The following is a 14503-nucleotide window of genomic DNA, read 5'->3' on the forward strand; positions in this document are numbered from 1 at the left end:
ACACTGGAGAAACCAGCGTTTAGAGAAATGCTGCAGACTCTTCATAGGCAGGATGAATTGCCTAAAAAAACTTACATTTCCCAAACTCCCATTCCAGCATTTTAATGCCATGCCATGTTCAATATTCTTGAGAATTAAAAGTTAATTGCTCTTAAAAAGGATGAACTTGAAATATTATTACTAATATCATTATATCAGCGGCATAAAAAACAACAACAACATCAACAATACTATCGTTTATCATCATAGTTTCTGGGAAAATATATCGTCCTAAAAAATTTGTGGTGACAGGCCTACATCACGCCACACATCACAGCTTCAATGTGACGGCTGGATGCTGCAGATGTTTAATTCATACTCTACACTGGTGTGGACGTCCCGGGCTCCAGAATGCAGTGGTGAATTTTTAATGAATTGTTCGATATAAAGTAAACCTCAGCCTTCCTGTTCAAATCTCCACTTATTAATAATTACTGCGCCTCTCGTCTAATGTGCCGTGTATACTCTGTCCGCTGTGAGCCTCTTCTGATGACACACTGTCGCAGCCTGCATCCACTCGGTCCAAGCAGGAGTCGAGTTTCTGTCCGACAGGAAACGAAACGCGAGCGGGAAAACCCCCGGTGGCCCGACGGAGACCAGAGTCTGCAGACGCTCCAGAGGGAGATGTTTACATCTCACTGGATGCATAAAGATCAAAGTGGAGCATCAGGGACATCTGAGAAATAAAACAATATCCATGAAGTTCTATGAAACATCAGATTATGAAAAGAACGCATTCTGCATTCTTTGAAATTCTCTAAATGTTTCCAGAAGTTGACAATAATTGCAAAATGATTAAATTAATATGCATGAAGAACAGCAGGAATAAAATTATTTCAAATGCATCTATTTGTTTTCTGAAGCGAGAATAAATAAGACGAACCATCATAATGTATTTATCATTAAACCAATGCTGCGTATTATTATAAAACCTGATTTATATCGTATAAGAAGATAATAAACTTTATGTATTTGGCATCTTTTTAAAACAGGTTACAAAGTGTATCACATCAAACAATCAGCAACAATAAAATAAATATTGTTCCTGTTTTTTTGTTTGTTTGTTTTTGCTTTAATTATTTTAGCATTTTTTTATCTGTATGTGTTGTATGATCACTTTGCTTTTTTATTATTATTATTATTTATTTATTAACATATTCAATTACATTTTAAATCAATTAATCAATCAAATAAGACAAACACAACAGAGAATTAAATAAAAATAATTTCATATAATATGAACCAATAAAATAAGATAAATATAATAAAAACTAAACAGATTTTATTTGAATTGGGGATTTTCCTAACGACTCTTTTCTAATTTCTCTTTTTTAAGTTTCAACTGTAATTGTAAGAAAACAGTCAGGATTGAGCAGAATTTAATCTAAAAGTTTAGACATTGTCTGAAAACAAATTACAACAACTCATTAAATAAAAGTTAACAAATATAATTTATGGAAATTAATGTTGTACCTGATTATAAACATGAATTCTTTATAAAGCACTTTGACTGGATGATATTTCGTTTTTTCACACAAATATAAAATATTAATTTTAATATTAGGCTCAACCGACCATATGTCTGACTGCGACCAGTGAGGTTAAAAGTAAAATAAAACTTAAAGGCGAATATGAAGATACAGACATTTGAATAGCTTTCTGTATACTAAATATGAGGGGGACTGATTTTGCTGCATGTCATCATTAACCACAGTGCTCCATCATCCAGAAGTAAAAAGGCGGAGCTGTGACAGAACAGCATTAAAATCTGATGCTGTGGGATCAAATGTTTTGCTTCTAATGAGTTTCAGTGGGACGTTATGAGTGTCTGGAGTGTTGGACTTTTCATAGGAGCTGAGGTTACTCTGAGGACATAAAGAAAACTAAAAATAAATACATACGTATGCCATATCCACTCTCAGAGCTGAAATGAATGAAATTTATAATGAAAAAGCCAAAAAATGTTCAGCAGCGGTGTAACATGTGACCTTTTTGGCTGGTTGTAGACCTTTCTGGCAGGCCTTTCAGGAGGGCATTAAAGTAATCAAGTTTTGGGATGAGGACAGCTTGTGTCAAGAGTTGAGTGGCATGTTGAGTTAGGTAAGGTCTGATTTTTCTGATGTTGTAAAGTGCAAAGCGGCATGACCGGGTAACAGAGGCGACATAACTGGAGAAGGTGAGTTGGTCATCAATCATCACCCCTAAGTTTTTCACCACCCTGGTGGGGGCGAGACACAGGGAGTCAATTTTGATGTTGATGTTGTGGTGTATTGTAGGTTTAGCAGGGAGGACCAGCAGGTCAGTTTTTGAGAGTTGAGGTGATGTGCTTTCATCCATGTGGCGATGTCTGAGAGGCAGTCAGAGACCCGTGCAGTGTCATCTGCACTTGAATGTCTGACTGATGGAAATGGTAAATGGACCTTCACTTATATATAGCGCTTTTCCAGTCGCTTTGCGACCACTCAAAATGCTTTACCCTACAGACTGCGCTCATTCACCCGTTCACACCTATTTTATGCAGTCTATGGTTCACACACACATTCATACTGGCAGAGGCTAAACTAAACGGTGCCACCTGCCACCATTGGGAATTCATTCACACACTGATGAACGCAGCATCGCGAGCAATCTGGGGTTCAGTATCTTGCTCAAGGATACTTCGACATGTAGGATGCCATCCTCAGGGATCGAACCCCCAACCCTCTGCTCAGAAGACGACCCGCTCTACCAACTGAGCCACAGCCGCCAGAAACAGTCCGACATGTTTCTTGTCGGTTGCTTGGACTGCACATGGATGTTAGGTAAACGCCATGTGAGCCAGCCTGAGCTAATCAGACACTTTTGTGGTTTTAACCTTTTAGACCTTTAGACTTCACGCGGTGAAGTGTTATCAAGATTTCCACTCTGGAGGGTGATTTAATTTTTTTTTTTTTACATTTTTAAGCCCCAAAAACGCTGTCACTGCCTAAACTCCATGGTGTGGAGACGGCGCAGTCTTGTCGAACATGCCGCCGGAAATCGTATTCCAATCGCATTGGAAGTTGGAAGTCCAGTTATAGTCATATTAAGGCAATAATTAGTTTTTTTCAAGTGTCATGTAAACGTACTGAGTGTGAGCAGATCTGATGTTAACAGGCAGACAGTTCGACAGCGAGGAGCCGATACAGCTGTGGATCGATCACCTCTCAGCTTCATATTTCTGCCCAGCACAGTTTCTAAGAACTCTCTTGCTGAGCATCACAGAACCACAGCGTGCTCTGCAGTAACCCGTCCAGGTGCTGGAAGTTTCCGGCTGCAGAATGTGGGCCAGCCTGCACACAGCTGTCCCAGCGGCTCCTCCACCCTCAGCTCTCAGCTCTCAGTCTGTTTTACAGTCTGAGCACAATGACCAGCATTAATCTTACATGTGTTTTAAACCAAAGTCTGTGTTTTACAAAGAACAGCTGCACGCTCTGTAAACTCATCTCACAGCTGCAATAAGAAGGTGAGAAGAATCATAAATATTATATAATCTTCAGTCTGTGTTGTTAAGTGTGCTGCAGCTCCTTCTGTCATTTCCATATTCATGAATTTTAATTTTCTCCTCGCAGCCACCACAGGGTACAGAAAAATGTTAATGCACCCATTTATATTTGGATTTTTTCCCCCTTGTCGTCCTGTTTCTCCTCCTTTTCTTCTCCAGAGAAACCAGAATTCACCTCAAAAAACTTCAGCTCTGTTTCTCACATTATATGTGTAATCATCCACTGCTCAGTTCTGTAATCAGTTAAAGCAAAAACACTTTATTAATTAATGCCAATATAAGATAAGAAAAGACTTTCTTGATCCCGGAGGGAGAGAGAGACTCAAAGAGCCAAGGAAACTAAGATGAACTATTTGATTGAAGTAAATAAGAAAAAAATAAGAAATTAAATTAGAAAGATGAGATTAAATATGGGTATATATACATTTATTGTATTAGAAATGTGTCGGGAAGAAGCAACAGGATTAAACAACTAACGTCCCCTTTTTTTAAGGAGAAAACAAACAAAAACAAAATTAAGCCAAACAAATAAATGACAGCAAATAGCAGAAAAAACAGACGGCAACCTCCAGGTCTGAGCAGTGAGGCAAACCAGGAGGTGCCTTAAGCTGCATTCTACCGAAAATTAGAAAAAAATAGAAGATAAAGAATCGTATGATTTGGGTCGTGGCTACCTTTGATTGACAGGTCACTAACAAGGTGAGCCATCATCAGGAGAGAAGCAGAACGTTATATATAATTTTATATATCTAAAAAAAAAAGGATGTTTAGCGTTTTGTCTCATAACTTTAACCCTTTTACTGTATTGTCACTTAATGACAGTTTATTTGAACCTTTTGTTCTTTCAAAATGTCTTGATCAGCGTTTGGTTGGACTAACAGACACTCCAAGGAGTCACTGTTCAATTTTATTAGGTAAATAACGAAAATTTTGCTTTAGCTTTTTGCCAAAATGAACATCCCATTTAATGCTCCAGTTAATGCTAACATGAATAAGTCAGGTTGAGGTGTAGAGAGACGTGTAGTCAGTGTTGTCAGATCCCTCTCGCTCCTCCACAGTCCAAATATGGTTTGCTCCCCGTATCAGAAACAAGATGGCGACACAAGATGGCGATGAGTGTAACGCTGTGACTGCCACTACATCCATTATTTATACAGTTTATGAGAAAACCAAAACAGTGGACAACAATCCAATAAAAGACGAGGACAAACAAACACAAAATATACTCACACACGGATACATATAAAAAACAACTTCAATAATAACGTTAAACATAAATATATCTGTCACTGTTTTATTTATGTTTTACAGCATTTCAACTTTTTTGGAAGTGGGCTTGTAATAAAGTTTTGACACTATGAAGTAATAAGCTACTAATGAAAAGAGTATTATAATAAACATATGATCTATCTATGACTCTGAGCTTGTGTATTTCCTCTCCAGTTTCTCTTCAGGCTCGGTGCCAATGCAGAGGAGTCAGTGGGCTTGTGGCTGCTGCACCTTCCTGAATGCGGCGGGGGCCCCTCGCTGCTCCATCTGCGAGGCCCCTCGGCGCCGGACGTGGCAGGGAAACAGGGAGGACGGCCGCTGGTCCTGCCCGCGCTGCACGCTGGCCAACCCCGCCGACAGCCTGATGTGCTCTCTGTGCGGCTACACCGGGGCGCTGGACCGGCCGCGGGGCTCGTCACAGGACCAGCCCCGACCACACCGCTCCAGCAGCTGCTCCGGGCCCCTGAGGCCGCCGGCCGCAGAGCCGTGCAGGCAGCAGAGCAGGACGCGGCCAGAAGACGTGGTTAAAAACAGCCTGGTGTGGGAGTGCTCCAGGTGCACTCTGCAGAACACCCCCACCTCCATGTCCTGCTCTGCCTGCGGCGGACCACGCAAACTGTCCCTCCCACAGATCCCCGACGCCGCCCTGCTGCTGCCTGAAGATCAGACGGCTCAGCAACCGGAGGCTGCAGGGGGGGCGTTGTCCCTCTCCATCTCCACTGGAGGAGAGTGTTTACCAGTGGAAGCTTCATATACACACACTAACTCCTCATCGCTCAGCGCAGCGTCTTCAGGTCATAACAACCCTCTGCCCTGCAGCCGCAGAGAGGTCCCGCCTCCAGAAGGCTGCCTCGGCCAGACTAACTTAAGCCCGTCTCCATCAACGCTCGCCGTCTCGCAGCTCTCTGCTCAGCCGGAGCCGCTGGCCGGCCGGCGACTCAGCGTCCTGAAGGAGGAGATGTCCCCGATGTCGCCCGCGCCTGATGCCTCAGCCTCATTCCCACCGTGTGTCGCAAACAGGGCGGAGGAGTGGGCGTGTCCGGCGTGCACACTCATTAACGAGGCCGGAGCCAAACACTGCCTGGCCTGCCACACGCCGCAGCAGCACGGCACCCTGCTCAAACCAGCCGCGTCCCCGAAGAGGAAGGAGAGCAAGCTTGTGGAGGCGCTGCGGCAGAGTGACGAAGGAGAGGCCAAGGAGCTGTGGGAGAACATCGTCCGCTTCTGCAGAGAGGTACGTGCACGACTCAGGCTTAGTTAGAGCCTCGCCGGTCCAAGATCAACCTCAAAGTCTCCATCCACTCAAATGTTGTTCTCATTTTTATTTCCCAAAATATCCTGACTTGATTCTGTCACTCAAGAGATGCTTTAAGATCATTTACTGAAGGTGCAAGGTCCAGACCTCCAGCCAACTCATGGAACACACATGCAACACACACATCACACACATCACACACATGCACACACACACATGCACACACACACACAAATGCACGCATGCAACACACACACACACACACACAAATGCACACATGCAACACACACACACACACACACACACACGTACATGCAAAACGCACACACACACACACACGCGCACACACACACACACACACACACACACACACACATAAACTCACACACTCATCTGACAATGTGACATGAAACATCTCATCACATCGTTTCTCAATCATCACAGTATTCAACCCATTGTTCAGTAAATTAAAATTCTTATCTGTATTTGTCATCAACCGCTACAGATTTGTGAATTTGTTTTTAAAATCCATAAACAACACTGAAAGTTTTCTGGGAATATGTTCAGATATTCCCTCTCAAATGATTTTCTACCTTTTAAACAAGTAAATCTGAATATTGCTGAGAGCTCAAGCCTGTAAACTCCTCATCATACATGTTCTTTTCTCATATTTCTATATATTCTGTTATATTTCATGAGGTTCAGGTGTTTCTGTGATCTGATTGACTCTCTCCCAGAACTCCGTGACGTTTGTGGACGACAGTTTTCCTCCCGGTCCGAAGTCCGTGGGCTTCCCGACGGACGACAGCGTCCAGCACCGAGTCAGGAAGTGGCTTCGTCCTCATGAAATCAACTGCTGCAACCTGAGAGAGCGCGCCGTCAAGTGGTCCGTCTTCAGAACGCTTCGGCCCTCCGACATCCTGCAGGGGCTTCTGGGTAACTGCTGGTGAGTCCTCTCAAACTGCTCAGCCTCTGTCTTTTATTTCACTCCTTAATAACAATATTTAAGAAGAATGTGCATAAAAATAAATAGATATTAATCAGGCTACGAATGAAAAGGACACATAAAATATTGTAATTAATGCATTTATTCTAAAAGGAAACTAGGTTTTGCCTAAATGAACAAACATTTCATATACAGTCATTTTGATAACCCAGTTTTATGTTTGTTTCATACCTAATTTTAAAATAATAGGAAAATTGAATAGGTTAAAAAAGCCATCATATTAATAATTAAATAAAAATATAAAAGCAAGATAAAATAGTTCGAAAAAATATGAGATTAACAATAAAATAGCAAAATAAAAACCAGACTAAAAACTAAATAAAATATTAAAAAGCTCTGATGATAATCATAATAATAATAATAAATAGCAAATCACTAAAATACTTAAATTAGATACATTATATTAAAAAGACAAATAAAATTAATATATAATTAATTGTATATTACATATATATTATTAATAATAATATAATTTTTTTCACAATAATGTGTGTGGTGTGTGTGCGCGCGTGTGTGTGTGTGTGTGTCTTTCTGTGTTTTTGTGGGTGTTACTGTGTGTATGTGTGTGTTCGAGTCTGTGTGTGTGTGTGTGTGTGTGTGTGTGTGTGTGTGTGTGTGTGTCTGCATGTGTGTGTGCATGTGTATGTGTGTGTGTCTGTATGTGTGTGTGCATGTGTCTGTGTTTACCTGTCTGTCTGTCTGTCTGTCTGTCTGTCTGTCTGTCTGTCTGTCTGTGTCTATATGTGTATCAGGTTCCTGAGTGCCCTGGCGGTCCTGGCAGAGCGTCCTGATCTGGTGGAGAAGGTGATGGTGACGCGATCGCTGTGTTCTGAAGGAGCCTATCAGGTGCGTCTGTGTAAAGACGGTTCGTGGACCACGGTGCTGGTGGACGACATGCTGCCCTGTGACGACAGCGGACACCTCCTCTTCTCTCAGGTCACACACACTCATCCATCAATCAATCAATCAATCAATCAATCAATCAATCAATCAATCAATCAATCAATCAATCAATCAATCAATCAATCAATCAATCAATCAATCAATCAATCAATCAATCAATCAATCAATCAATCAATCAATCAATCAATCAATCACTTTCATTTAACCAGGTGAAAAACTCATTGAAAAACTATTTTCCAAGAGTGACCTGGCCAAGACGGCAGTACAAAAGCAGAATAGTTACGCCAAGACACAAAATGACCAAAAAAGACACAAAATGACCAAAAAAGACACACAATGACCCAAAAAGACACACAAAAAGTCACAAAATGACCAAAAAAGACACAAAATGATCAAAAAAGACACAAAATGACTAAAAAAGACACAAAATTACCAAAAAAGACACAAAATTACTAAAAAAGACACAAAATGACCAAAAAAGACACAAAATGACCAAAAAAGACACTAAAAAAGACACACAATGACCAAAAAAGACACTAAAGAAGACACTAAATGACCAAAAAAGACACACAATGACCATAAAAGACACTAAAAAAGACACACAATGACTAAAAAAGACACACAATGACTAAAAAAACACACAATGACTAAAAAAGACACAAAATGAACAAAAAAAGACACAAAATGACTAAATAAAACACTAAATGACCAAAACACACATAAAATACAGTCACACACTACAAGAAAAACAAGAGTTGCATTATATGATCACACAGAGCAATCACAAGATCCACAATAGCTTATTTCTCTGTCTTTTAAAAGTGACTTGAAAGAGTTACAGGATGTGTCAATTTCAAGTCCTTCTGCACATCATCCCATGTAGACGGGGCAGAAAATTTAAAAGCCTTTTTGCCCAGTTCAGTTCTGACTCTCGGGAGTACTGAGAATGCAGGCCATATTGGCTGAGCTTTCTACACGTGTAAACACAAGTATGTAGGCAGAAGTCCCCAAAACAGATTTATAAATAAAAGTCAACCAGTGAGAGTCTACGGACATACAAAGATGGACAATGTGCGACAGCATATAAGGAACAGTGATGTACACGATAGCTGCAACCAGTAATAAAACACAAAGCACAGTGGTATACAGTATCCAATTTCTTTAAAACTGATAAGGAAACAACCAACAGACGTGGACAACAGTTCATCTAATGGGTAAAATTACTTTATAGCTCCCCTCTTTCTTCTGTTCTCATTCATGGGCTGAGATCTTCCAATTTTTGCATCAAGAGAGGCACAAGGCAGCGCTGCCCCCTGTCCCCTCTTTTGTTTGCTTTGACAATAGAACCACTAGCTGAGGTAGTCAGGACAAATAACATTCATGGCTTAGTAACTTCACATAGACAGCACAAGATAACCCTATATGCTGATGATGTTTTGATCTTCATGACTATGCCTGAAATATCCACTCTTTGATCCTCATCAACACTATCGGTAAGTTCAGTGCGACCTCAGGTTATAAAATTAACTTTAGTAAGTCTTAGGCCATGCCCCTGGGTAGCTTAAAGGACATGCCTAAAACACCCTGTCCTTTTCCATTTAGATGGTCCCCGACAGGCTTTGTCTACCTAGGAATACATATCACACCTGAATTCAACAAAATGTATAAAACAAATTTTGTCCCATTACTTGAGCGCATTAGGTTGGATTTGGAGAGACACCCTCCCTATTTCCTGGCTTGGCCGTGTGGCTCTCTTAAAATGAACATCCTCCCCAGACTGCTTTATCCAATTCAGATGGTTCCAGTTATTTTTCCACATAAAACCATAAAAAGTTTGAATAGATGGTTCAGCTCCTTCATTTGGGCTAAGAAGAGAGCCCGAATTAAGCTACCAACACTTTGCCTACCATCCCCAGGGTGGTTTTGACCTCCCTGATATTCGAAAATATCAGCTGAGTGCACACCTCCACTTCATTACAAACCTCTGTGGAAAACCTAATTCTTTAATGAATGTATGCCAAAATCCTATCACCATTTGCACTGTCAAGGCATGGCATATTGTTAGAAAATTAGAGGGTAAAAGTAAATTTACATCAATGTTTACGCCAATATGTGACAATTCTGGGGGTTTTTACCAGGGACATTAGATCCTGCTTTCCAGTTTTGGGCCACTAGAGGGCTTTCCAGGTTATGTGATTTGATGGGTGGATATACTTTGATGTATTTCAGTCAGCTGTCTGAGAAATATGATATTCAGAAACAGGATTTCTTTTGTTATCTACAAATAAGGGATTTCATACAAAGAGATACTACAATTATCTCTAATCAAAGCATTTCATGCATAGAACGGTACCTTTTCTCACTTCAAATGGGCCATTCCATAGGTTTCTTCTATAGACTACTTAAAGAGTACATTACTGCAGACACATTACATCTAAAAGAAACATGGGAAAGGGAACTGGATCAAGAGATTTCAGATGAGCAATGGGATGAGGCATGGGAAAATGCGAAAACTTTGAGTATCTGTAACAGAGTCAAAGCAATTCAGTTGAAAATCTTACACAGAGTCCATATATCTCCTTCCCAACGACACACATTTAATGCTGGCCTTTCTCCTCTATGCCCTAAATGTAAAATATAGAAAGGCAGTCTAACTCATTGCTTATGGTTCTGCAGGAATATACAAACGGTCTGGCACATGGTGGGGAAGGAGATTAATAGGATTTTATCTAAGAATCTGCTATGTGATCCATTATGCATGTTGCTTGGGATATCAAATGGCTTTATTGTTGATAAATATGAGAAGAAATTGTACAAAATGTTAACTTTCTGTGCTAGAAAATGTATTCTCTTAAACTGGATAACAGATGAAGCTCCCTCTAGAACACAATGGCATAATGTTATAATAGAATATATATCTCTTGACTATATGACATGTATGCTGCATGATAAAGATGATATATTTCATAGAATATGGGATCCTTTTATGTTATACATTGGTATGAATATTTCAACCATATTTACACGAGGATTAACATAGGACTGGAACATGTGGGGTGCTAAACTGTCATTTATTTTTGTATCTATATAATTTCTGAATCATCTGTCGGAATGTATTTTTCTTTGTGTCTGTGAGCCGAGTTGTAGTGTAGTATAGCCCAGTGTGGGTTTTTTTGTGTGTGTGTTTTGTTTGTTCTTTGTGTTTGTTTGTTTGTTTGTTTTTCACTGTGTGCTGTGAAAATCAATAAACATATTGTTTAAAATAAAATAAAAACTGATCAGGATTCATAAATGCATTCATAAAAAGCAGGTCTCTGTAGTCCAACAAGGGTAAGAAAGTTGTGGTAATCAGATGTTTTCTTACTTGCAATGAAAAACCAGATTTATTTCTAAAAAAAAGAAGCCCTTTTTCAATTTCAGTTTAGAAACAAGTTTATTAATGTGCAGTTTAAAGGACAAGTTCTCATCAATTAGAATGCCGAGGTATTTGTAAGATGTAACCAGATCAATTTTAACCCCTTGGACAGTTGACAATCTATCTCAACACACTGAACCATTGTTCGTGAAGAAAGTAAATATGGTAACCTAAGTCAGCACTAAAGGACTGGCTTCAAAAACAACATACAGTCAAATTTTATGTTAGCAAGTTAGTGAAACTGATATAACTTTTAAGTACAGCTGTGGAAGAAGTGACTGAATCTGCACTTTGAGGAGTTCATTTTGTGCAAGAATAGCAATTACAGACCATTTAATATTAACATTTTTTTAATTGTCTTTTTTATTGACAATAGAAATTCACAGTCTCTGTTATCACATACTCTGGTGCAGTGAGACGTTTTAATATTTTAATAAAGCTGCAGCTTCTCATTATAAAGATGATCAGTTCTGTAACAGTCATTAATCTTGATTCATCCCAGAAAACAACGGGCACGCGGTAGTGTCCTCTCCCTCGCCAATTACTGTCCTGGCAGGACGCCAGAAAGGACAGCTTGGTTGTGAGGCGGACGGCCAGATGGAGACAATGTGTCCACGTCCAGTGATGATCCAGTCAGAAGCTCACTCCTCTTAACTCGCAGATTTATGTTGTAGTGAAACATCCTGATGCAGAGCTGAGGCAGGTCATCAGTGATCATGTTACTGCCACAACATTTGATTTACAATTTCTTCACACTGTGCTGTCTCATCCACATTCATGTCACATTTTTTTTTTTAAATACAACAGCATATTTTTGCACACTAATCTAAACATATTCCTGTGGTCTGTGGTGTTTGTAAGAGCCTAAAGTCTTTGATCGCACACAGGAGAAGGAAGGATTCCTGCGTCTTTAGGGAATTGTGCCTTTAAAATCCTTGATTTTCCATTTCCATCCATCCATCCATCCATCCATCCATCCAGTAGTGGAGAGGCACATCAGCTCACTGGACACACAGAGTTCAGTTAAGTCCATCATTAACAAATGGAAGCAGTATGGCACTTGCTTAATTCTACCTAGAGCTGGCCGTCCTCACAATCTGAGTGACCAAACAAGAAGAAGACTGGCCCTGCAGCCTTCCAGGACCTGTTGCTGATGAGCATCCTCAGAGCGTGATGCTGCCACCACCATGCGTCACGCTGGAGATGGTGCGTTTGTGGTGATGTGCAGTGTTTAGTGTTCGCCAAACATATCATCCAGTCTGATAGAACATTCTTCCAATTGACCCTGGAGTTTCCCACGTGCATTTGGGCGAATTCCAGGCGAGATTTCATGAGCTTGTTTTCTCTCCCGCACAGCTCAGACTGGTGAAGAACCAGGCAACAGTTGTTGTATGTGCACTCTCCTATCTGAGCCACCGAAACTTTTAACTCCTCCAGAGTGGTCGTAGGTGTCTTGGTGACCTCCCTCTCCAGTCTTCTTCTTGTCTGGTCACTCAGATTGTGAGGACGGCCATCTCTAGGCAGATTTAAACAAGGTCCATACTGCTTCCATTTCTTAATGATGAGTTTAACTGAACTCTGAAGGGTGTCCATTGAGTTGACATTTCTCTGTAGCCATCTCCTGACTTATACTTTTATAGTGATCTTTTCTCTTAGTTGCTAGGAGTGTTCTTTTGTCTTACAATTGTATGGCGTCATATTTGTGTCAAAAGTCGCGCGAGCGAAAACACATCTGCTAGCGCATTATTTCGTGTTACGCGCGCAGATTTCAACTGCGAGGACTTTTGACACATTGGGGGCGGGGCCAAGGCTGACCCCGGGCCTCTTATGATTGGTCATTTTCCAGCCCTCCATGTGGGTGCCTTTTCAGTTTACTGCTGACAGCTGGTAGTGGCGGCATCATCTAAACAACAACAACGGTTGTTTCATGACGTTCACGACCACAACTCTACGCTTAATCACTGGTAATAAAAAGGTTAAAAAATGCTCTTTCTTGTTTCTAAATGATCATACAGTATCTCCGCAGTCCGTCAACACACACCGGATCCGTCTGTGTCCCGAGGACGCACGAGATCTCGCGAATTCACGCGTAATGAAGTGATATAAACGGAAGAGAATCAACGGCTGCGGTCGAATAGTCAAAAAAATCAGCTCCTAAGTCCTTTCCTAACCACTTTTCCTTAACCTCAATGGAAAACATCACGAGGTCAAGGAAAGATGAGAAGGAGAATTCATGAGGAGTTAGGAGAAGACGATCGCGGTGTTTAGAGAATCCGACTGCACTTACACTTAGTCTACGTCATCACGCGACGGCGAATGTTGATGACGTCGAATGTCGTGGTGAAACTAAAATTTTCCGAAGATGGACTACAAAAATCAGCGTTCTCACGAATATTAGGCGATTACCATGATTGGAAATGAAATGTAACAAAAAAGAATAATAGACCACGCCAGTCACAAAAGTGAAACAAAATGGTGATCACATTGAGAAAGGTTGATCATGCACCTGTCCATTCATATTTATAGACAAAATACCAATAGGTATGATTGAATGAAAACTGATAAATCATGGCACATTTACAACGTTGAGTGCTACAAAGCCACTACTGTACACGTTATTATTATGCTTTTAAAGCATACCTTTATTATTCAGATCTTATTCACATATACACAATCTATAAAATTGCTAAGAATTAAAAAAAATAAAAATAAAATTGGATGAATTGAGATCCTATGTCATTATTCTTCATTTTCAACATATAATTAAATTAAGATGAAAACACATCAGTAACTTACACGACGATCTGCGGGATTTGTCAGTCATTTTGTTCGTTTCTTCTCGTGACCGGTTGGCCTTATATGCTGCTACCGCAAGGAATTGTGGGACGGCATTACCTCCTTTCCTTTCGTAAAGGATGGTCCGGTGTATCCTATGCTAAAGGAGATACTAAAGGAAGCATTGAAGCTCCTTTCCTTAACAGTTAGAGAATTCGAACAGCTCTTATATATATATTATCATGGCGGCTACGATAATACTTCCGGGTCATTTCACTCAGTTAGGAAGGTTCCTAAGCAAATTTTACTATTCGACCG

At 40.5% G+C, this 14503-nt stretch overlaps 1 protein-coding gene across 1 annotated transcript in view; it reads left to right on the forward strand.

Annotated features, from left to right (window-relative positions):
• The window catches only part of LOC131983292 (calpain-15-like), a 31455-nt gene that overhangs the window by 7046 nt on the left and 9906 nt on the right, over positions 1–14503 (forward strand). Inside the window, exons 3-5 of the mRNA XM_059348001.1 lie at positions 5006–6065; positions 6824–7032; positions 7845–8028. Coding sequence (XP_059203984.1) covers positions 5006–6065; positions 6824–7032; positions 7845–8028 — 1453 coding nt within the window. The remainder of the gene's footprint in view (positions 1–5005; positions 6066–6823; positions 7033–7844; positions 8029–14503) is intronic.

This window comes from Centropristis striata, chromosome 13 (genome assembly GCF_030273125.1).
Source record: "Centropristis striata isolate RG_2023a ecotype Rhode Island chromosome 13, C.striata_1.0, whole genome shotgun sequence".
Taxonomy (NCBI): domain Eukaryota; kingdom Metazoa; phylum Chordata; class Actinopteri; order Perciformes; family Serranidae; genus Centropristis; species Centropristis striata.